Source organism: Acanthochromis polyacanthus, chromosome 5 (genome assembly GCF_021347895.1).
Source record: "Acanthochromis polyacanthus isolate Apoly-LR-REF ecotype Palm Island chromosome 5, KAUST_Apoly_ChrSc, whole genome shotgun sequence".
In the NCBI taxonomy this organism is placed as follows: Eukaryota; Metazoa; Chordata; class Actinopteri; family Pomacentridae; genus Acanthochromis; species Acanthochromis polyacanthus.
This window is the reverse complement of record NC_067117.1, coordinates 9,710,446-9,735,777: the sequence shown is the minus strand read 5'-3', so window position 1 is coordinate 9,735,777 and position 25,332 is coordinate 9,710,446. Positions and strand designations below refer to the sequence as shown.

The 25,332-nt window shown below is 40.0% G+C and overlaps 2 protein-coding genes across 2 annotated transcripts in view; one reads left to right on the top strand and one right to left on the bottom strand.

Moving 5' to 3' along the window:
- Positions 1 to 25,332, bottom strand: part of syn2b (synapsin IIb) — an 86,226-nt gene that overhangs the window by 16,882 nt on the left and 44,012 nt on the right. Inside the window, exons 2-5 of the mRNA XM_022207558.2 lie at positions 21,512 to 21,569; positions 20,071 to 20,162; positions 14,833 to 14,989; positions 14,474 to 14,563 (exon numbers count right to left, since the gene is read on the bottom strand). Of these exons, the coding sequence (XP_022063250.1) occupies positions 14,474 to 14,563; positions 14,833 to 14,989; positions 20,071 to 20,162; positions 21,512 to 21,569 (397 nt within the window). The remainder of the gene's footprint in view (positions 1 to 14,473; positions 14,564 to 14,832; positions 14,990 to 20,070; positions 20,163 to 21,511; positions 21,570 to 25,332) is intronic.
- LOC110960351 (metalloproteinase inhibitor 4) lies at positions 1,757 to 13,711 on the top strand. Its single transcript, XM_022207560.2, has 6 exons — positions 1,757 to 1,893; positions 2,077 to 2,390; positions 9,859 to 9,956; positions 10,464 to 10,578; positions 10,939 to 11,063; positions 11,432 to 13,711. Exons 2-6 carry the CDS (start codon positions 2,252 to 2,254, stop codon positions 11,627 to 11,629), a joined length of 675 nt encoding a protein of 224 aa, XP_022063252.1. The 5' UTR covers positions 1,757 to 1,893; positions 2,077 to 2,251; the 3' UTR covers positions 11,630 to 13,711.

The window sequence follows — 25,332 nt, the reverse complement described above, 5'->3', positions numbered from 1 at the left end:
GATGTCTATGAGTCTATATCCAAAATAGTGATCAAGGGCCATAACTCTGTTAAATATTATCGCACAGGTCTCATTTTCGAACTTGATCAAGGTGTCCATGGTGTGAAGCTACACTCTAAATTTTGTAATCCTAGCTGTAATAGTTTCCGAGACAAGCTGTCCCCTTCATCTCGGACGGACGGACGGACAGACGGACGGACGCACGGAAGCAAGGACGGACGGACGGACGGAGGCCAAACCTATATCCCCCTCTTCCACTTCGTGGAGGCGGGGGATAATAATAATGTATACACACATCAGGAAAAGAAAAACTTGCACAAATATTTCAATACCAAATTTATTCAGACATCACAAGAATAATACAAGTTACCTTTGTCTTCTACAATGACAAGAGGTGCTCAAAGTGGTGGCCGTTGGCTTCCAGACATTTACGTGTACGGCGAACTACTGCTTGGGTAACGCTGGCCAAAGTGTCCAATGGGAAAACATCGTACAACAGTACACAGTTATCAGAATGTGATCAAACTTCGAAAAAGGTATCTACATGTATAGAAGTACTTATACAAATTAAATATTTATGCAAGTTTTTCTTTTTCTGATGTGTGTATACACAACATGTTGGCTGACTGTGGATTTGTGAAGGGTAACTCAATAATATCACAACGTAAAGCACTATTGAAATGGTTTTTGAGAACCATTCCCATACTAGTTTATGATAGTTGAACATATCTGACAATAACGTTGCACTTGCTATTTATTTTTTAACTCTTGTGTTGTCCTGCGGGTCAAAATTGACCCGTTTTAAAGTTTTAAAATGTCTTCACAGTGAAACTTCTGATGTCCACATTTTCAACATTTTTGGGAAATCTTTGAAAGTTTTTTGGTGGAAAAAAAAGGCATGTTAAAAATGTTTCTTCAGAATATTTCCCCCCCAAAAAATCATCCAAAATCTAGCGAAATTTGCTGGATATTTTTAGGATTTTTTTTGGAAGATTTTTACTCATTTTTTGAACATTTTTACAACAATTTTCTTGCCAAATTTGGGGGATTTTCTTTAAAATAAAACTTTTAAGGGAAACTCTTAAGGAATTATTGGAATTTTCTTCATGAAGGTTTTGCAAATTTTCAGAAATTTGAGGAATTTTTTGCTGAATTTTTGGATTTTTTTCAGACAAGGAAACAATATTTTTTGGTGCCCATAAATGAGGACAACAGGAGGGTTAATATTACCTAAAGCAATTTTCATGGATACCTTAAATTTGTGCTTATAGAACTGCAGCATGCTCAGAATGGCAATGTTATTCCTATTACCATGTTAGTTCAGCATTTTATCATTTGTTGATTACCACTGAACACAAAGTACAGCTGAGGAAGAAGAAACAGTCATTACTTTTACATGCTCAAATACCAAAGTAAAGGACAAAACAAAGTTTCTTTTATAGACGAAAGATATTGAACTTATCATTCATCATAAATTCATCCTTTATAATTAATTGTTATTGCAATCCATCTAATAGTTAAGACATTTAAATAAAAACCTACAATGTCAAGATCATGGAGATGCTCGAAATAAAAGTCTGTAAGATTCGTCCTCTGAAAATCATGTCAAAATTTCCTGGTAGATCTGGAAACAAGATCTAACACTAAACTTGAACTTAACTAACTAAAAATAAAGCTCCCAAACTGATTTGATTCACTGAGACCTGCGGCAGCCTAAAAGAGGAGACGGAGGACATCAAAAGAGGGCAGAAGAAGAAGAGGCAAAGGATGGCAGTTTCTTCTTTTTTTTTCAGGGTTTGAGGAGGCTGTCCCTAAATTGTTGAGCACATAAGAGGCTCCCTGTGTGCGACCCTCTCAGCATTCAAGACCAGAGTGTGAGGGGATCCAACTATTGTAAGTTTCTCTGTGTGTTGTCTACAGAGAGGGAGAGAGAGGGAGAGAGAGGGAGAGGCAGAAGAGAAAAGAGAGCAGTGGCTGCAGCAACAGTAGCAGCAGCCTTCCTTCCAACCTAACTTGTTTGCTGCAGCTTCATTTCAGTAGTGCACTTTAAACTTATGAAAACATTTCTATCCACAGCTGCCTTTCAGCTCAGCAGAGCTCATCTCGCTACCTCGACCCTACTGTCCAATTCGCCGCCCGCCCCCCTCGCTGTCTGCCAGCCTGACTTGTTTCCAGGGGAACTTAACGGGATCAGAAGAGGTTGCCGAGCGTTGATCAAGTGGCGGAGCGGTCAGAGGCAGCCAGAGTCATCATGGCTGTGTCCCAGGAGCGGAGTGTGCGTCTGGGGCTCTGGGTGCTCCTTTTGCTTGGTGCAGGCATGGAGGAAGTGGTGGACGGATGTAGCTGCTACCCAGCACACCCACAGCAGCTCTTCTGCAGCGCTGAGATTGGTGAGTTATTGACCAGAGACTAATTAGTTAAGTTTGTGTCAAACCTACATAAATGCTGAACTAGAGAATATAAAAGCTGGTGTGTTTAGTAATGGCAGAAAACAGATTTGAAGTTCTTTAGAGGGTGCATGCAATAACCCAAATGATTTAGAAATGTGGCAAATGCCCTTACATCTTAACCAACTGATTCACGATTCGATCCACTTATTTAGATTCTCAAAGAGGAGGAAGAAAAATCCATCCAACAGTGTAAACTCAGTGTGAGAAGGGCAATCAATAGAGCTTCAGGGCTGAGCTGTTTGAACAACAGAGAGGTTTACAGTTGTGTTTTTTTTTTATTCACAGAAATTATAAGTTGTAGGGAGAGAAACTTTATCGTCACAGAATTTCTATTGTGGCTTCTTCCAGTTACTGTCATAGAAATGACTATTTGTATTCAGAGAAACTTGACCCTCAAGCTTTGCATAGGAGGTTACATAAATATGACCATGGTAGTAGAGTCACTAGTAATTTGGACATGCGAATCTGTCTGTCAGTATTTCTAAATCAGTGAACCATATTCATGAGACCTACATAGCTGCTCTCTTACTGGCCTCTTTTTCCTGCCTTCTATCTGTTTTTGTGGTAAAATTTTGCATCCTCTTTGCTCTCAATAGCATGAAAACAAACCATGAAAAAACAGCCAGTGCTGAGCGGCCTCGGCCTACTTTCTATCTGTCTGTCTGTCTGTCTGTCGGGCTGTCTGCCTGTCTCTCTGTCCGACGCCCCCCCATCATCCAGTTCTTTCTTGTCTAAGCACAGGCCAAAACCAACACTCTGCTCTGACTTTGAGTACTTGGCTGCAGAGTGTGGAAAGCTGGAGTATGTGCTGCTGTCAAAGGTTACACTCCAGCAGAGGAGAGAGCGAGAGAAAAGGAGGAACCGCTTTTATTTCAGTCTTGTTTTCTAATTGGTCGGCATCTTCCTTCAGGTTTAGAGGGTCAGCTCCTTAAAAGTGCTTTCAAAATGCGTCTCAGAAAATAGTCAGTATGAAATGGAAGCTGAGAGCTGCTTTTAAAACCTGCAGGTCTAAAACCCAATTAGATCTGGGTTATGAGAACACAATGAGAGTATTTGGGGCAGTGTTTTTAGGACAGCGTTTCACATATGAAGTGTGCCCTCCATGACTGAGATGGAGATCCTGGAAGTATGATTCATTTGTTTTCTGTAAATCAACATTATGAAGTATTTATGCAAAATTGCAACTAAAAAGGAAAACAGCTGACCTGAACAAAGTCTGCAGTTAGACTTTCTGGTCTTCGATGGTATGACATGAGGTCCAATTTTGTGACCACAGGTTTCCCCAAGATTCCTTGGGTGTCACAACAACCCAAAACCAGTTTAACAGCAACAACTAAAGCTTCCTATTTTTTAAAGCAAGCCTCGTGTAAGTTACTGAAACAAACATATAACAAATTACTGAAGCTCATCAGCACGCATGGCACTTTTTCTCAACTTGTGTCTTGTTTAAAGCTTTGGACTAATGGACCGCACTGGGATCGTTATCCCACAGGTCCTGCACGATTCCAACACAAATCTCACAGGACTGGGCAGTTTTAACTTTGTTGCAGGATGGAGGGGGCGGTGGAAAAAAACAAAACTGCATGTCGTGGGATTTAATGCTAACCACGAGGATAGAGTCAAGAAATGACATTAAACAGAAGAATAAAGCAGCTTTTCTTTTCTTACAAATAGAAAAAACTAAGCAAGGCAACTCAGGCATATTTATTTATGACAGAGATGGAAATGAACGGGACTTTGTTAGATGCAAGAATTTTGCAAAAGTTTAAATCAACAGTCAATGAGCTGTCCTTCAAAGATAAAGCACTTCTACCTGCAAGATAGCCTATTAGTGAGAACTGTACGAAATACACACCTATAACTGCAATCCATATGAATGTGGGCCTAAATGAAGCCTGATTTCATTATGTTTTTATCAGCAGCTTTATAAATACTACACGGTAAAGCACTGTATTTCCCCTGTGGGACAGGAGAAGACACAAAATCAATCAAACTCTACTTTGCTGGTATGAATGATCAGCATGTTTGCAGATGCATGGAGTGGAACAAGGGCAGGAACAGGATTAAGAAAACATTCCTGCACAGGGAGACCTCTGGACTGAAACAAAATCGATTCCAATCAATGGTCCCTGAACAGCGATTATCTTAGTTTAGCAGCCAGAACTGATCACAGCAGGTGTATCGCATGGTGTAATACTGCTTGTATTTATTATATCCAAAAATTAAAACACCAAAGTGTGTCATAAGCATAAAGAGAGCTACAGTAGTAATGCCAAAGCAGCATTATGTCAAACGATGAACATCATTTGTGAGGTTGTGTGTGATTTTAGAAAAAGGCCCCTTTAGGGTAATGTAATATTTATTAGGAGTCAGTTTCTAGTGTAGTTTCAGTGTAAAGTTGGCAGCTCTGTCCAATGTTAGGGAAGCTGAAACTCTAACAAACACAGCGTAACGTTCTCGTACATGTATTTGCTTGTCCAAGTATCTTTTCCTGTAAGATGAGCTGAGAAATTGTCGCATAATATCTCCTAAAACATTGGTGACAATATTTTGCTAGCTTACAAATGATGAGAAAATAAGCTTTCAAAATCAGTGATTCTTGGATAGAATCAGAGAAGTCAGTGACCCATTTTGAGTGGTAAATATCTGCGTTCCGCACATGAACAGAAAGCTTGACAGTCTCAGCAGTAACTAAGGTGGTGCTGCTGACCTCAGGATCTTTTGTAATTTCCCGCTGGGCCTGCTTCAGGGCTCAGGTCTGTTTTTAGTTTTAAATGCATGAGTCCATCTCTGAATAGTTAAAGTCAGTGGTTCCTTTTCAGGTAGGACACAAGTTTCTGGACCCATGAATAACAAACAAGGAAAATCCCTCCTTTAGCACAAGAACTGTTCATTCTGTGGCTACACTGTCCTGGCTGTTTTCTAGGCATACGCTGGTGGTGGACTTTAGTTGACCTGACAATGCTGTCAGAGTAGATGAGCTCTTTGAATAAAGCTGTAGGCTACATCTGACTAATATCCCATCTGGACAAACCTTGGATGATTCCCTGGCCATGTTTGTGTATTTGATATTGTGTGTGTGTGTGTGAGTGTGTGCTTGTTTGACGGAGGCCAAACCGTGCCAACACAGCCTACTCCATCTCTCGCTTTCTTTCCCTCTCTCTCCCCACTTCATTTCCATGTCTATAGGCTTGGTCTAATGGGCTGCATACTAACAATATCAGTGTGAAAGCCCACTGACAGTCCAGCTTTGTGAGCATGACAAGGGTGCCGATTCATCTGGGAGGGGGAAGTTACTTACAACATCAGTTCTCATGGTACAAGTTTGCAATATTTCTCTTTGGTTATGCAGCCGTAGGGGCAGATGCACAGCCACTTTCACTCTGCAGCCGTGTCTCTCCTTATCCCCGTTTATAACACAGCTGCAGGAGCTGAAATGAGACGTAACCGAGGCTGCGCAATTTAAAGATGGCTATATGTGGGGGTGGATTGGGTAAATATTTCAAAGAATCTGGGCCAAAAGAATAGGGTGAAACTTGGAAGATTTTGCTTTTCGGTTATTAACATGAACACGTAACCTTTACAACAAATGCCAATGGAGACAGTGCTGTCAGAGTAGATGAGCTCTTTGCCCAGAAACTATTATGTCAGGAAGGCGATCCAACCCGGATTTGTGTCAGTTTTATCTGGTGAGGGCACACATTTTCTCACTAAATGATTAAAACCACCAGTCGGCTGTAATGAAAAATGACTTTACCGTTCCTGACTAATTAGCGATAGCAGCTTCTGTCCTTAGACTGATATATGGCCAAAGCTCACAATGCCAACTGTTTGATCTTGACACACAGCACTGTTATGCCGTGGTGTATTACTTATATAATAAGCCACATAGGCCTATTATTCAGCTCATGAGGGGAGATTTAAGTGGAATGGCTAATTTGACAAAGAACTCCATCTACTTTGAGATATGTTTCTTCTTGCCAAAGGAAGTGCAGATCAAAGAGTCCAACCGAAAAAAAAAATAGGGCAATAAAAATGACAGTCATCACCGGTACAGTGTAGTATTTCAGCCTAGTGGGAATGACAGTCATAGTTAGTGGTGTAATCACAGCTGAGGAGGTGGTGATGTTACAGTGTTCAATAATGGACGTGATTTCGGCCTGTAAAAACATTACTTGTATGTTACTGGATCAGTGGTGGAAAATGTATTCAGACACTTGTTTCTGTCTATGCATAAATAAGTAAAAATAAAATGGTGCAAAGATACTGCATTACCAATAGAACAAGAGTAATAAAACTTGAGATCTTCAATAATATTGGCTGATACATGGTTATTGGATTTTTTGTGTCTGCAATAAAATAATTCTCTGTAGTTAACTGACAGTGTCGTCTTACATGCACAATTTTACTTTCATTTTCCTATCTTACTCCCCTTACACTGTTACTTATTGATATACTGAGCTTTGGATAGTATTTCAATGCGCAGTGGGCGATATAGTAGATTGGGTGTGATCAGACTTTTAAACCACCTAGAATCATATTTGTAGTACTTGATTTTTTTAAAGATTTTGAGAAGAGAGAGTCTGTTTTAGGGGTATAAAGCTCATTTCGCAAAGTAAGTACAACATTTTAGCTGTGAAATACCTGTATGGGAGCAAAAAGTACAACTTTAATTTCACTCAAATATAGTACAGTGCAAGGTTACACAAATTGGTAGTAGTCATTAAAGTAAACTATTCTATGGCTCCAGCTTTGACAAAACCTCATTAATTACTTTCAACAAAGAGTAATGCAGATTTATCCATGACACTGAAAACATGCTAAACAATTAATCAAACTGAACTCGGATTCGTTGCAGACATTTTCAGGCTGCAGCTGCTGTGAGCTTGCAGGTGAGTTTGTAGGCAGGTGTGTCCTTGTCAGGTCAGACAGTGTATTGTGTGGTATTATAGTGCACATGCTTACTACTTTTACTCTTATAGTTTCTCACATTGTGTTCCTTATTTCACAAGTCAGGAGGCTGTTTTCTCTGTAGTTTATCCTTTATTTTATTCCATCTGATAATGTGAAGATCATCGCCTTATCTGCTGTAGCAGTGTTCCATTAATCTGTTGAAAGATGCTGCTGTAATGTCTTCAGTGCCGTTCCACACTTGATTTAAGCTCCCGGCTATGAATTATGCAGTTTAAGAATGAAGTGTATTAAAGTTATAGTGAAGAGACATCTAGAACCGCATTCCTTGACATTTTCTACAAAGTCCCTCGACCAGCTCTCTTGCTGCAGGCGATGCTACGCACTCTGATTAAACTGCAACACTCCACACAACTTCACATATGTTTGTTTGTCTGCCCGCCTTTCTATCTTCTTGCACGTTTACCAAGAAAAAAAAAAAGGTCTCTATTTCTCCTGAGCCAATTTCACAGAACACGCTGAGCTCCTCCTCCTCCTCTTACAGGCACACAAAACCGTGGCGTAGTTATGTGATGAGCGAAAAGGAAAAACAAGGGGGTGGTTTGCTTAGCTGTGTGTGAGGGTGAGGTTCACTCTTTCTCTCCCTCTCTGCAATACTGTTGCTTTTCTCTTTCTTTTACCAAGGTTACTTGATCTCCTTCTGGCTGGCTGCTTCTTCCCGTCTCTTTTCTCCATCTTCGCTCATTTACAGAGGGCTGCTTTCTCTCTTTTACAGAGAAAGTTGTGGACGACGGGGAAAGATATTTATGTAGCTGTGATAATGTCTACACAACATTGGATACAGTCATAATTTAGGAAGATATCACCTAAAATTAAATTATATTGAACTATCGGTGTTAAATTTAATTCGGTGAAAGACAAACGAAGCCTTGTCATTTCTACCTATAGTGTTTGCTGATTTTGTTGGATGAAATTACATTTTATTTCATGTTTTTTTTTATTCAATAGCTGCAAGTGTAAGAACCTATAAATTCCAACCTAATGAGTTGGTTAAAAAAACACTCTCTCAAGCTAACTTTTTAATGTTTCCAGCTGTCTCATTTTAAAATAAGAACTCTGCAAAAAGGTTCTAAGCTCACTTTTGAATCCTGCATGAATTATCTGCTGAACGACTGAGTTTGAAGCTAAATGTTAAAGGAAAATAAATGCTGCATTATCACTAATGCAGGACATTTATGATTTGTTTATAGTATAGACCCATTTTTATGTTAAAAAGAATAAAGATATTCAGTGTAAGAAATCCAGAAAACCAGTGTTTGGTGAATATAGTGCCATCTCACATGACAAGCTAGAGTGTAAACATCCCAAAATATAAACGGCAGGATCAGCCGTCATATGTACAAGTATTAGTCATGAACCGGATATTTTCTTTAAAAAACACAACATGACCTGAAATCTCACTCTCATGCCAAATAATGCAGAGTGAAAAGTGTTACAGCTGACTCGTAATCTACTTAGCCAGACATGCCAATGCTTGCAGCTCATTTAAAGAGAAAAAAAGACACTCTAAACATGTGTTTTATCACCTAGCCCCACACATGCAATGTTAACATGCAGAAAAATAAATTGTGACAGGCCTGTTGCGCCTAGTTACAGTTGCCAGCCTATGATTGGACACTCGCTGTTAGTTATGCATCTTTTCCATCATTTTCCTGTTTGCTTCTGCTTTTCATTTTGCTGCACAGTTAATGCAGTTGTCAGCCACTGCTATCTAATGGGAGATTAACCTGTGAGCTATAACTGTAAACTCAATTATGTTTGATTCATTTTAGCTAACACAGTCTTACTAAAGCGAAGGAAATGTTTGACAGTGAAATTAGCTTGTCAGTTGCTGGTATAAATCATGCAGGAGTCAAAAATTATAGTTTGGTAGATGGGAAAAACAGCAGTAAAGCCTATAATGTCACGGTGCGGTTCGGCACAGCGTGGGCTGAATGTTGTTGTCTGGTTGAGTAAAACCGACAAGATTAACAATATTTTTATTATCATGAATATTTTGAGAGGGTGTATAATTAAAATGTGCTCTGTGTGTGCGCGTGTGGTAGAGTGTATACTGTACTTATATGCTGTGTGTGTGGAGTTGGTTAATCGGAGTGAGCAAGCAGAGAGCTACTTGTTATTCCATGTGGGTTTTGATTTTCCTCCCAGAGGAGAGGAGGGACACATCCTGTATCACTACTGCGAGGGACTGCAACACTGTCTGTGTGGGGAGAAAGACGAGTGACAGGCAAAAAAACGATAGAAAAGGGGGGAGAGGGAGGGATACGGAAAGAAATCTCTAAATCTATCTATCTATCTGTAGCAGGAAGAAGCATAATTCAGAAGGTTTCTCATTGTCTCCGACATGTGAATCAGTTTCTTATCTTGCCTCCTGTATTTATTCCCCAATTCAATCAATCTTAATCCTCCTTTCTTTCTGTTTTTCTTCCTATAACAGTGATAAGGGCGAAGATCTCTGGTGAGAAGATTGTGTCGCCTAGCAACAGCTCCTCACCTTACATGAAGATGATCCAGTACGAAATCAAAATGATCAAGGTGAGCTATCTGGGCAGTGGTAACAGCTGCTGCTGGCGCATACATACATCACTGTTACCGCGTGTGCTGCTGTCTGAGTTATGTGGACGATGGCTGCATATAATCAGTCAGGAAGGGCAAACAAATTAGAACTGGCCTCACAAACAGGCAGTCCAGGCCTTTTAAATATGCAAAGGCACTTCAACATCCCCAGTTCAATATCTGTCAACTGTCAAACCTTTACTGCCCAAAAAATGTTTTAAAGGTGGGGAAAAATCTATTTTAAACAGCCCAAATGCAAGCTAATGTCCATTTCCACTTGTTGTCAAGGTGTTAATAATTAAATGATCCGGAGGTCTTTTTTTAAAAGAGATTTAACAGGTGCCTATTTTTGAGTTGGCTTTACGTTGATAATGAAACCCCTTACTGGTATCTTCCTCTGTCATTCTTCTCTACTGTGTTGCTGCATACATGACATTACATCTGTTTGTTTCCTGATCTCTTTGTGCTGCATGTCTCTGTGTCCAGATGTTCAAAGGCTTTGACAAAGCCAAGGATATCCAGTATGTGTACACTCCAGTCTTCTCCTCACTGTGTGGAGTCAAATTGGACTCCAACAATAAAGCAGGGTATCTGCTCTCAGGTACAGTACGCTAGAAGTGTTCTTTATATTGCACTTTCTAACGCAACAATTGGTACATCAGTGTTGCTGCCAGTGGGAATCTACAGTGGAGTGACTGTGGGAGGATTCTCTTGTCATAAATTGCTCCGCTTTTGGCGGAAAACTATTCACCTTCAGGCTGAGAAATAGAAGATTGATAACTGCTTGTCTGTCTAGCAAAAGCAGCCACATTTATTTAACTCCTTAAGGGAAAGCAGCAAAGTACATTGAACTATTTATACAAGCACCAGCTGCAAACATTTCTGAAATGTTATTAGGAGTTTTTATACAGGTTTTGCTGAATGTAGAGTTAAATGCTGGTGTTGTGATGTCACTAAACAGGAAGTATGTGGAGTGATGGAAGGATTTCTATTGGCCAGTGTGACCTGGTGGAGTCTTGGGACAACTTGTCGCTATCGCAAAAGAAGAATCTCAACTATAGATACCAGATGGGCTGTGAATGCAGAGTGAGTAAGGACTGTTCGTTCTCTGTTTATACATATTTATCTTTCTCACACTCATCTGCCGGTATTGAGACGTCTCCTCGAGCTCCGACTACAAAAACAAAGCAGCAGCTGGTCCGGCAGAAAGGTCACTCCTCTCATCTGTTACTCCTGCTCTGCCTCAAACCTCCTCTCTATTACAGTACTGACGTTTTCAAGCGTGATTGTTTTTCCCATTAACATTTCTGTATAGCATCAAGTGCTGATAGTAACACTGTATTTGCACCACCCAGTAAAAGTAAACTCCTGTTCACAACACTGAGGAGATCAACTTAAGGAAAAGAGATGAGTGGATGAATAAATGAACCAATCAATTATTCTTCTCTCATCAGATCAACACCTGCTACACAGTGCCGTGTGCGTCTACAGGAGATAACGAGTGCTTGTGGACTGACTGGCTGCTGGATAACAGCCTAAACGGGGAGCAGGCTCGACAGTATGCTTGCATCCGCCGCTCCGACACAACCTGTAGCTGGTACCGGGGCGGACCTCCACCTGAGAAAGACTTCTTGGACATGACTGACCCCTGACTTGTCATTCTGACATTCATTTTACTCCTGAAATGCCTCAAAACTAAATAAAAACTGCTTTGACTCACGTAGTTTGGATTTGGCTTGCAAAGTAGTAACTGATTTCTTTAAAAATTGGGCCAATTTTACATTCGTGAGAGCATCACTTGACACTGAGCAGGGTTCAGGTGATTCCTACAGCGAAGCTATGAACATTTATACAAACTACAGGGGCTTTCAGCGTTCCTCTGACTCATTTTCTAGCTCTCATGCGTTCCACTTCAATCGCTGTGTTCCACAGAATAAGAATAGCAGCAGATCATCCACTGCGAATCATACACCCCACAGCAAATCTCATGCCTGATGGGAAATGCACAACCCTGACAAATCTTTGAAGGTCTAGAATTTGTATAAGGTATAATAGGATATATAGCAAAAGTTGTGCATTTGCTGAAAGAAGTGTAAGAAAGATGTACAGTTACTGTACAACAATACGACGAAAATAATGACAGGAAGCTGCCAACTTCTGCCACAATCTTGCATTGCAAAGTCCGCTTTATATAGTGCAGATCAGTCCTCGATACACTGCAGCAGCACTGCCACCTTTTCCTCACACATCCCAATGTTGAATTCTTACCTTTATATATAAAATCACATACAGTAACTGTGCCAAGAAAATGAAAATACATAGTATATACAGATCTGTGTGAAGGTTTTAGGCACAAAACTGAAGTGAGGATGCAAACATAATTCCATGAATGTTTTATACTTATTGATCAAATTCACACAAAGTATCATAAACAGAAAAATTCTGAATCAAATCAGTATTTGGTGTGACCAACTTTTGCCTTTAAATCAGCTTCAGACCACCTGGTTGCACACAGTTTTTTTTAATTTACTTGGCAGATATGCTGTTCCAAGCACCTTGGGGAACCTGCTACAGTTCTTCTGTGCATTTAGGCAGATCTCACTTGTATTTGCTTCTTTATGTAATCTCAAAACGGCTCCATGATGTTGAAATCAGAGTTCTGTGGAGGCTATACCTTCTATTCCAGGACTCCTTTGAGCTAGCTCTTTGCGACTCTGATGACGTTTGGAGTCATGCTGTACAAAAAATTAGGGGCTAAAAAGGATTGTATGTGTGAATCTAAACATCTAAAGTGCCTAAAACTCTCACACCGTACTGTATAAGCACAAAAAACAACACCAGACATTCTGTAATTAATTATATTTTGACTAAATCTAAATCTGAAATTATATATGACCATAATCATTGTGCATCAAAATCATCACAGTTTTATCTCTGAGACTGTAAATATTGTATTTCAGTGAGAATTAACACTTTAAAGGCTAACCAGAGCTTCTCTCATAGCATATAGATTCTTATCTTGAGGTTTTTCTGTGTTTAGTGTCCTTGGTTGAACTCTGTACTATTTCCTGTGCCAAAAATCTAATCCAGCGCTTTAACAACAGCACTGCCACCTGTAGAAGCCAAGCCACCTCTCCTTAGAGGAAATTATGTAACAGGACATGATTCAATTCACTTTTTTTAAAAACTCTTTTAAAGAGGAAGTGTAAGATAGCACACACTTTTGGCCCAAGACAACAAAAAGAGTCATAACTGATAGTCAGGAAGGAGCTATAATTAATGATTAAAATGCTGTTTAATATAACAACTGAGCCTTTATTAAAAGACCCAAATCAGAATTGACCCCTGTCTTGTTACTGGATTACTTCACTGAAGTCATACAGATTACAATGCTTTATTACCTGTTATTGGCATGCATTAATCAATATGGCAAAATCATGTTAGAGGCACACTCAATATACACATTTAACCCCCACAATACAGTCATTTGCATGAGCACTGGATTCGTACTGTTCATTTTAAACAATGTTAATAGCTTCATGTAATTTCATGACTGATATGATAATAATGCATAATAACTGTATGGCTTCAGTGAAGAGTTAAACAATTTCATGTTTGTTTTATACTGAAGAATTGTTTGGGTTTGTATTTAAGTCTCTGTTTCTGTCTAAATAGAGTTTTCTATTTCCATGTACCAAAAAAGATTGTATATAAAATGTCTCAGTGGAACAGTGTGTCACCGTCTCTCTCTTCTTTTTTTATTATTTGTTTGATTCTCTTCAGCTGAAAATCAGAGACAGTAGGGCTCTTCAGAGAGTGAGAGCTGAGAGGGGAGATTAATAATTTTTAAAAAATGAAACATTTAATGACCATTCTTCGAAGCTTGCCAAGAATTTCTGCTCTTACAGAATAAAATATCCCTGACAAGTCAAACGCTTTTCTGTAGGTTTCCTCAAAGGAAAAGCTCGGTATATATTTTAAAAACCGAAATGCCTCATACATCTTTTAATGAGTGTAGAAAGTACAATAAAGGAAAATCGTCTATTCACCGTCATCATGAGTGTAAAATCAGTGTGTTTCTTTGTAAGCTTTTGGTAACCACAACCAGAACAAGAGCCACTTACCTTAGAGCCTTTGAGTTATGAATCATGACAGTGCCACACAGTATTCACAATGAATTCAATATAAAGGACAGGCTTTTAGCAGTAGTGTAGAATTCACAGACAGGTACTCTGCTCTTATCAAACGCTGCTGCTGGAAAGTACTTCTAAATAAAATATCCACTTTTATTTAACTGATATCCTGAAACCTAATGAACAGGCAGCAACTTTCTGCCAGTTAAATTACTGAATAAACGGGAGACTATTATATGTAAATCTGTAAATCTCAAGATCATCAGAAGCTACATTTTGTCAATCGCTGACGTTTCTGAGGTGTGAGTTTGTTCCAGGCAGCCTGACAACATACACTGTGTAGTAACCATAAAATAACTTTACCATGTCTCTGTAGTTGGGGTAGAAAGTCTGATCGATGAGAGGGAACCGATCTGAACCCAACCTCTTCTGATTATTGATCAGCTGGGAAAACTGGAGGAAAGGAGAAGAAGAACAGAATGAAAAAAAAACAGCAAAAGTCGATGTACTGCAAAAATAATCATGGACAGCTGAATGAGTGTAACATTTATGATACCATGTCTTAAATGTATATGCATGCCACGCATTCAGTAATAAATAATGTGATAATGTTTAATTATGCATGACATTAAATGCCCTATATGCTCTAACTCACTGTATTAAAATGTGAAATACTGTATAGTTGTTTGTTGTTACAAATTAGTTCTGCTGAAGTCACTTACAGCCCAGGGTTTGTCACACAGGTTGTAGATGGAGTCCAGAGAGTTGACTGATGGGATGCCCGCATACTGCAGACCGATGATCAGGTTCCTAAAATCCTCATTCTGGGCCATGCTGAAGGCGTGTTGGCGCACCAAGACAAAGTCAGGCCTGAATGACCTGGAATGAAACCAAGAAGAAGGTGGAATTGAAAATAAATTCATCTTTCTAGGCTGTTTTACTGTATTTTGGAGGCCAGTTGCAACAGATCAGCTTTTTTGGATGGAAGAAAGAGAAATGACATTACAAAAGGAAAACCGACAAAGCAGTGAGTTAAAAATGATTACATTTGTCTTTTTCTGCTTCTAGGCTGCTGTGGCAGTGAGGAAAGAGTTACATAAATCCAGCAGGCCACATGAATTAATAAAGCTAAACTGGACTGTGAAAAAAAAAAGACAATTAAGTGTTCATATCTCTTCTCTAAGAACTGATTATCATCTGTGAAGGATTGTTAATGAGCGCTCTGTGTTGAATTGCTAAGTCATACGAGAGCGGACCTTTCTCTGCTTGGATGCGAAACACAAGAGGACATCTGATGGTAAATGAGGCCTGAAGTACGCAATTGATGTTTCATTTATTTTCACATTATGCATAATTACAATGATGCAACTATTCAGATAATATGCCTGTAGATTATTTAATTTAATAAGCATCGTCTTGAATTTAAAAACTGTACATTCGTCTTTTGTAGCCGCACAGCTGAGCGAGAGGTGAGCTGTTTCAGGTTGAGCCTCACCTTGAATGACGTCAGATAGGTTTAATGAAATTTTATGTTGAGTTTTTTTGTGCATGCTTGTGTTTCAGGTAGTGAGTGTGGACAGCCGTGAATCTTGAGCAAAATGATTAATGACCTTTCCAGTTTGAATGCATTACTTAGTGAGACAATAAGCAGATAACTGAGGGCGGCTCCAGTGATAATCTATTCAACACACAAACACAAACACGGCTCATATTGTTGTATATAAAAGAATCTTTCTAGAAGGTTGTTAAAATTAGCCTCAGCCCTCTAACTGTTCTACCTATAGAGTGTGAAGTAGGAGTGAGCGGATCGATACTGAGAGTGAAGTATCGACGTTACATCGTGTTTTGAGTCTTGCATTTACTATGTGATACTTGCATTTAATCACTACAAAAATATCTGTAAGTCTCATGTCAGATCACATTCTGCTTTTGCTTCTGTGCTGCTGCATGCATAACATCTATGTACAATTCAGACTCTCTTGTAATTAACATAGAGCAGCTTTCCAGCCAATATGTTTGGTCGTAAATATGTATTAGGAAGGAACCTCTTCCATTCCTCTCCTTTTATGATTCTGATATTGTGGAAGTAAATATCCATTTTAAGCTCTTAGCCTATCGTGTATTTATATTTAAACCATTTGTCAATCAATTCATAATCAGTTGCTTCCATTTTTTTTAAGTGTTCGGAGTTACAGGTTGACTGCTGCTTATAGTAAAGTGAGATGTGTCTGTTGTACAAGAAGCAAAAATGTCTTCTCAGGTTTGGAGTTTGAGTCTGAAGAGGTTTTTTTGGGCCAAATGTAAAACAGTCTATGCATTTCTCTAAGGAGATGGCTTTGCCTCACCTCTAGGAAGATGTTCTGTCTGAGGAATGTAGGACTGAATAGGAAAACCATATGATCAGGTTCAAATTTACCAACTATGTCGTTGACTGTCATGAATTAAATAAGCCGTCATTCTTATTCTTCTTTAAGGGAAGGAGGAGTGAGGTTTCTTTTCCACTGCAATGATGTACTGTTATTCTCCATATTGTATGCAATATTAAACCTACCAACAACCCTGCAAAGTGTTCATTTTTAACACCCTGGTGTAACAGTTCCACACCAGTATGGATGAACCACACATTTTACTGCTTAATACAGAACTATATGTACATTAGCCACTGCTGGCATCAGATTACAGTTTAATTTTGTTGTTGTTTTTTGCCACCAAATGGAGGTAAAACTGGGTGTGCAGGGAGCAGTGTAAACCTCCCACACAGCTTGTCCTGTTGGGTAACGGAGCTGCTGGTGACATGTGTCACAGAGGGGACACAGTCGCCCCCAGGCCTACAGCAGAGAGGACTACAGTACAGAGAAATTGGGTATTCAACCATTCAGAGAAAATGAATTAGCATAATAGAAAAATAAATGCTGAATGGTAGACACAGGCCTCAATTACGAAACACTTAAAACCACAGCACTGGAGCTCAGAGAAGCAATTTGCGACCATTGGGTTAAGGTCAAAAACAATATTCAGAGCAGCTTAACTCAGCGGAAGGTTGACAGTAATAGGGCACGACTCGTGTTATTTTTCCCTTTTGTATCTGCATGCATGTATGACAGCGAGGGAATGTGAGGAAAGGAGAGAGAGAGAAGAGACAGAGGTGTGAGAAAGCCACAGAGAGAAAAAGAGATGTAGAGTGCAGTGAGAGAAAACAGACACAGAGCGAAAACTTTGGCGCAGTGTGACCACCACCAGCTCGTCATGCACAGAGAATACTAATCAGACTCTCCAAGAAACTCAAAAAGACTCTGGTGGAGAGGACACAGCAATTAATGTGACTGTAATCTCTTCATTACTGGCAGCAGGGATCGGCGTGGCCATGACTCTCAGCGCTGCCTCTGATTCAGTGCTGCTAACAGCGCCACAGTCAACCACTTTGGCTTTTTCACTGTGCACTTCAGTGCCTTAAACTTTATTTGAAAAATTCCGGTATGAACTGGAACTCACACGAAAGTCTCCTATTATTACATTTTTTTCAATTCCCTGCTGAATTAAGATTTCAAAAAGGCATCAAGAAGACAACAAAGTCAACAAGACAAGCATTTTAAACATTCTCTTAAATCCATTAGTAAAGCCTACATTTCCTTTTCTCATTTGACCTGGATGTCTGTGAGTGGTGCTGAGCATATGGAAGCTCTCTATGCAAGAGCCAGAGAGATTAGCAAGAGATTAGATATTTTGCGAGCACTGGCAAGCCTAAAATGGTCAGAGTCAGACCAGTTCAAGTCACGTCAATGAGCCACATGGCAGCATTGATTGACACATTGATTTATTCTAATGAACATGAGCACTGTAGCTCTTTTGTGTGTGTCTCTGTGTGTGTGGCATTCAAACAGTAAGACTATGGAGACATTATTACACTTTCTCATGGGATTTGTTGACACTAATAAATGTAGATAATTTTATTCCTATTCTGTGAGAAAATGAGAAAAACAACAAGGTCAAAGTTTTCAGGATTTCAGAGTCCTTCTATCACATATCATTGTCCCATTAGTGGAAGGGAACAGTTCCGTTTCTTCATTCGACCAGTGTGTATAGTAGACCATACGGAGGCTAATCATGCATGCGCACACCAAAGAGATTAGCAAATGTTCCAGGAGTCCTCGTGAGCCAAAAACAGCAAGAGTCCAACTGCAGTCCTACATCTCAAAATGTACACACTGTGTTTACGTGAACCTGCTAATAACTGCACCCTCTTTGCTAAACGACCAATTAAAACGCCCAAAATTTGATACAATGGATAGTAGTTCATCATTTGTCTATGTTTAATGTTTTTGGTAACATTGCTATAAAAGCAAAATAAAAGCTAAGAAAAGAAAGCAGAGTTGTAGATCGGGTAGTGACACGCTCACGGATCTTCTTCACGATGGAGGTTACTTAGCAACACGCAGACTTCGAGTAGTTGGAAAATCACTGCTCTGACTTGAAATCGATGGACACAGCGTAATTACAGAGACAAATGTAGATTGTTGGGTCTAGAAAGTGTGCACCAGACAGGCAGGCAGTGACACAGACTGACGTTTATGTTGTAAACTCGATAACTGCCTCTGCAGCAAACCGTTGTTTAAGTGAGGAGGAGGGCATGAAACTACTCTGGAGGTCTATGTGGAAGTCACATCACACCATCAGGACAGATGAGTGTGAATCATTCTGTCTTCTGCCTCCGCACATTTCAAGCACTCGTCACTGTTTACTGTACGGGAGCACAAATGCAGACCAACCCTTCATAAAGAGTAATCACAGGCTGATTATCAGACTCATGCTGCCGTCTTCATTTCCTGTTGCTTTTGTTAGTAGCTGAGCCGTAGGAGTTACAGTCTCACTTAACTGCTGCCGGTATTTAGCGAGGACTCTGGTGTCTGTGTCACCGTGGTTTGTGGTGAGCGACTGTGTCTACGTGATCGTCAGGTTTACGGGACGCTCATACATTTGTACACAAGCTCACAGCAGCAGTGTGTGGGTAATGGTTGTGGCCATGCGCCTCCGACCTTTTTCCTCTAATCAGAGCTTTCTGTAAACAAGCCCGTTAATTATTTCCAAATGCATTTCAGGGTTTTTCTGTCTGATCTCACAGAATGGTCTTTGGATCATCATTAATTGATGCACAAATGTGGAAAAGCAACACTTTGCTGTGTGTTGTTACATCTATGAAAACCAAATGTCCTCCACTGTGGAGTCATTTTTATTAATCTCATGCACTGTGCTGTACCTTAAAAATTGATTTGTGTCTTCTACTTTTATGTGAAAACAACACTTTATTGCAATAAATGTACACTTAATCATCAAAATTTGGGGATTTTGCTAGGATGCTGGACTAGTTAGTTAGTCAGTCATCCTTGGCTGCATTCTGATATTGTACATTTTGTTAATTCACATTCATTACTTACAATTAAATACAACTGATGTCCACTGAGTCTGTTTAATGTTCTCTTATTATTTCCTCTAAGAACCAAACTAAAACAAACTGTGTAACAATGGCTGAGTGGCAGAGATGCACACACACACACTGCATGTCATCCCCCGTCTGTCTCACCTCATGTCTCCTGCCATGACTGTCACCTTAAATAATGGTTCTGAACACCCATAAATCCAAAAAGAAATGAACTTTGACAGTGGGAACATTTTTGAGAAGACCCATTGCTATTTCTGGAGCAGGACTGGGGACAGGAAATAAGGTCAAGCTGGTAAGTTATACAATGGGTTGAGGTTAGGTGTGTCATTTTTATTTTTTTTTTTGGTAAATACTGGTTTTCATATTTTAAGAATTTGTATTGTTTTTCTGTGAATTTTGGGGTAAGCCATTTTCTCAAAGTCAAACCCAACTGTATAACAGGGGATTCAGTTTTGGTTTGAGATTCAAGCAATGTATAACCACCATGACTGTGTGTGTGTGTGTGTGTGTGTGTGCTGCTAACCTGACCACTTTGGTCCCGCCCCTGATGACCTGCATGTCCACATTACAGGTTCCATTTGAATGTGAGATGAGGTTGATCTCCGAGAACTCCGCCTACATGGAAAGAAAGAAACATACAGGACAGTTTCATCGGTTATTTCTTGATAAAACACTGCATGATTTATTCATTTAGGCCATATTTTGTAAATGGTTTCTTCTGTTTTAAAGAGATAGCTGTAGAAGCTATTATCTAAGAGGCAGAAAATGGCACAATTTTATTCTGAGTGTTCGAGGGTTTTGTGTGAGAAGTTTTGTGTAATATGCCAACTCTCTTCCATAATTACTGCCACTTTCAGAGCAGACGACACATCATTCTTTTTTATCATTTGAATTAATTACTTGGGCTGAGATCAAAATAAATACTGAGTCACTTTCTCCTCTAACAAATGTCCTTAGCAGATCTAGTAAAAAGAAAAAAAGGCACTCTAGCGCTGCACACACTTTTGCATCTGCTATTTATTTGCATGATCTTATTATAATATATTATATGCATAAACTATATAGTTACTCTGTTAAAATAAGGCCTGTTGTTTCTCTTCGTGTGGTTGAAAGCACTGTGGAGGACTTCTCTGTGACTCATAGCAATCGTATTCTGTCTCCACTGGAGTCTATTTCGTTTCTGTGGTGAGGTTTGAGGTTGTAATTTAACTGTCAAAGTCTATTAGGCGTGAAACTGTTAGTCATCTCATATGCACTAACAGAGTACTGCAGAATGGTTTGCTGGTGAGTTGGTTAAACCAATATGAAACCAATATGTCAAACAGAGTTAGTCTAAAGCCAAAAACTGAAATATGCAAAGTAACCACTGCATAATATTGCAAAGGTTCAGGTATAGTTTTACATTTGAAGTGGCGGTGGTTTTGAAAGTGTGGTCACACATTTATACATGTTTATTTATTCACTGCGAAACACAAAGGTTTGCTGACAATGAAAAAAGTGACTGTTTAAAAAACAACTGGAATCACAAATTCCTGACAAATAAAACGCTGTTGCATATTTTGCTGTATGAAAGAGTCAAGAAGCAAAAGTCAAGAGCCTCTATTTGGGGCTTGGCACTCAAAGCTAATATGTCAAATTACACTGCTGAAATGATGATGTTCAAGGAGAGGTATTTACCAGGTTCAACATCATTTGCATTTTTGAATAATTGAATTGGCTCAGCATACAGTACAGCTAAGCCTGGTGAAAATGTTGCAGGTATTTGGCTGGAAACCAAAGTGCAGAGAAAAAATAAGTTCCTGACAGGGGATCATCATAGGTCTTTAATCTGATCCTGCCTGTAGGTATTTGACTATGAATAGTACTGAATAAGGTGTCAGTTCACTTTCATATCAGTTCTGATCCCTTTCAACCTTTTATAAATGGTTCCACAGCATCACAGATCTATAAAATCAATGTGATACCTGCTCCACTTTGATGTCATGGTCCCCGAGGACCTTCTTTCCTCGAAACACTTTAGCCCTGAAAGAGAACAGAAGAGAATTATATTCCCATTTGCACACTCCAAACCTCTCAGTTGTCTGTGCTGCCCTCTACTGGACAGCACACCTCCTGTGGAGCAGGAGAGAAACAGAAAATGGATGCCCTCTTCTCTTTTAATGGCTAAACTTTCTGAGCTGAAGGGTAATGTTTATGCTAATGAGCCTTTCTGAACATCATAAAAAACATAGTGTGGCCACTCCAATTAGTGTCATCACACTAGGTGGTAGATAAATTCAGATTCTGCTCCAAACATTAAGCAGCGTCTTGCAGCTGGAGTAACGAATGTAGCCAACAGGAGTGTGACTTGATGTTGACTTCCTAATATCTTGGCTGCCTCTCGCCAGAGAATGATGTACAAGCAGATCACAAGTAAACACACAGAGGCAGACAGATGGAGAGCAGGCAGGAAAAGACAGACTGACACAGAGAATGAGGTAGCAGGGAGGCGCACACGCTGCCAGCCAAAACACAAACAGACAAAATGCTCAGAACGTTGCATTAGACACGACTGTAAATGGATCGCAGATGGCAAACTCAGCATCTATCTTCAAACCATACACTGATGCCATAAAAAGCAATAACCAAGAACATAAGCCTGAACGAGTGTGTACGTTTTTGAAAATAACTGTACAGCAGCTAACCTTTAATATCTTTCTCCTCCTTCTGGGCTTCATGATTCAGCTTATGCCCCAACTTTGATAGATTACTTTGTGAACTGCAATGTCTTCTCAAGACAAAAACAGGGTGACGCATCACAAAAAGGGCTGATTTCTCCAAATAACACTGCTGAAGCCCAGGTAACACTATTTCCCATCAGAACTCATTCTCGTCTACAGGTAGCTGAACTTGCTACAATCTTCCATGTACCACAGTCTGACATGAAATCAGATTGCAGGTGCTCTCATGGTTCCCCCTCTGTCCCGTCAATTAAAAATGTACCAGGCTACCTTCCATATAACCTCAGAGGACCCTGTGTAGCGCAGCGCAGATGCATCTGGCTCGTTAGTCTGGTTCATTAGGATCAGGCCATCTGTGAGAGAAACACTCCGAGGGCATGCCTTAACTTCCAACAATCAATACCCAGGCTGGCAAATTGGGTGACCTTACAATTACAGCAATACATCTTTACCAGCCCCTCAAGGAGATGTGATCATTTCAGTGTGTGTGTCTATGTTTTCATCACAGGCAGCTGTGTAAACACGCTACATGTTGCTGTCTGACACCACCAACACCTCTGCTACACACGACCAACATCACCTTTAGAACTGTGAAATGTCACCACTTCCAGCAGCACTAATGCAACAGGTTGCATCAACGATTCAAATCAAGCACGCCTCGTCCCGCTGCTGTTGAACGGGTCTAAGAGCAACTGAGGTTGTGCCTTCAGTGTGTGTTCGGTATCTGTGGTGCACGAAGCAAAACGATACACAAAGGCATGCGATGTCAGGCCAACGCGGTAATGGACAATTACGGTGCTCCACTGAGAGGCAGCTGATGTAGCCTCCTCATTAAATTCAATCAAACAGCATAATGTGGCCATCGTATAGCAGAACGCAGCATGTGCAAATACTGTATGAATCCTAACGGAGCTGTGAGTGAAAGTCTGAGAGGGAGAGCTTTAACAGGGCACAGGTGCTTCTCACAAAAAGGGACCAAAGGCAAGCTGTATATTTAATGTTGTGGGTTGAAAAAAGCTTGTTTTAGCTGACATCTGCAAAGCTGCTTTGTTGAATTTGTAGCCACACATTGTCACCATGTTCATTTGTAACAGTGAATGTGTTAGTTAACAGTTTCCCCATTCACCTTTTGCATTTATCTATCATCTAGCCATGTGCAGCCTGATAAATCCATCATTCAAGCTCTTTTCACCTTTGTTTGGTTGCACTACCTCTTCAATGAAGAACTGATTTTTTTTAGCAGCTAAATGCTCATATATATTCATCAACTGGCCTTTACTGTGTCTGACTGTTTGGTGCAGGGTAAGTAGCAGTACCACACTGATATTTAAGAGCTGTTCTGTTAAGTCCTGCTGCGTTCTGTAGTTAAAAATGCAGAGATCTCCAGTGCACAGCCTCCCTACATGTGTCCACATTATATTACATTTTTTCCATCTGATCAGCATTCCTGCCAAGCCCCTTGATTCTTAAGTAATGCAGCACCCATGCTTGATCTACAGCTTAGAGTAGCTTAACACCAGGTTAAAAGGCACTGGTTTGCTGCCCTTTCTGGTGGAAATAAGAGCGGTCAGAAGTATGCTTTGTTGTCCCCAACAGCACATCCGACAGCGGCATCAGTGGGTGCTGGAGTCCACCTGTACGCCACTGCAGCGAGGTTCAGTTAAACCTCTGCAGGTCAGCAAAAACAAGATTAAGGAGGTATTGAGTTACTCTTTCAGCAGGATCTACAGTTCACACCAAATCCTGTTTAGCCTGTTTACACAAGCTAGAAAAGGTAGCAGCAAAGCTCTGCCAGGTGCCAACAAAAATTTACAACTTGGAAAGTTTGCTCTCCATTACATCCATTCAGCAGCCTGTTTCTTCACTGTAATGAGCATCACCGCCTCGCAGGCAGCTACCAGGACGAGCGTTTAGTCCTGTTAGGCTAAAGGATGCCATAAATCACAAAGTTGTAAACAACAAATCATCTCTGGCATGTTATCCCAACAGTTTCCTGGATTCAATTTGTAGCCCTCACTAGTGTCTTAAAAATAAACATCGCTGAATGGAGTTCAGTAGAGTTTAATAAGTGCAGTGTTCCCCAGAGACAGACACCCACATGCTGTTTGGTTACAGTACAGTACACAGACTCACAGTAGTTATTTAAGCCATTATGAAGAAAACAGTTAACCCTATTAAAGCGCAATGGAGCAGAGGTCAGCATTTTAATGAAATGTCTTCCCTGTTATTCTCTACAAAGTATACGCCAACTAATGAAAGTCAACACGCAACATATGAACTCTGCTGAGGTTTGAATTAAATTCTTTTGATATCACCAAACTATGTAAAGACGTTAAAGGCGACACAGCGTTTTTCTTCTGAGCCCAGATGGTCCATGTACTTTGGCACAAAGTGAAAACTATTGAAGTTTCTAGAGTAACTGGAGCAGATCTATTTATTTTCTCAGGCAATGTCTGAGCGATTTCAAGATTACGTAGTTATTATCCAAATGAAGCTATGAATAGTGTAACTCAGTGCAGCCGGAGGGACAGAAATAGAGGTGAATTTAAATAAGTACATGCTCTTTAATTCATGAGGCTAGCAGCTCAAGGAGACACATCTGGAGTAAACATCAGAGGAAGGGAGCTGAGTGGAGCTGAGGGGTGACAAATATTATCTCTGTATAGATAATGCTGGAATGATAACTGCAATCTAATAAACAAAACATTGGAGAAAAGAAGCAGCAGATGGCATACAGAATAATTCAGAGTAAAGTGGAAATAAATGAAGGCATTATTTAAACTGGATGAGCGTGAGCTGCTGAATCAGAGTTCTGTGCACTGTGTTCTATGCTATTCTGTGAAGCTTGTGTGTTTTTTAGGTATGGTGGTGCTTCACAATCTTAATTGCAGGGCTAAATTAGATGCACATGTGACCAGAGCTGTGATGCAGGTTTGTGAACTAACTAGGATGTCACTGGAAACAGCTCAACCAAAGTATCTCCGACTCCATCCTGGGCTAAATTCAACAGCTGAGCTCTGTTCACTCAATTACTTTTCAGGGTCATTTGCTGGGATCCCATTTTC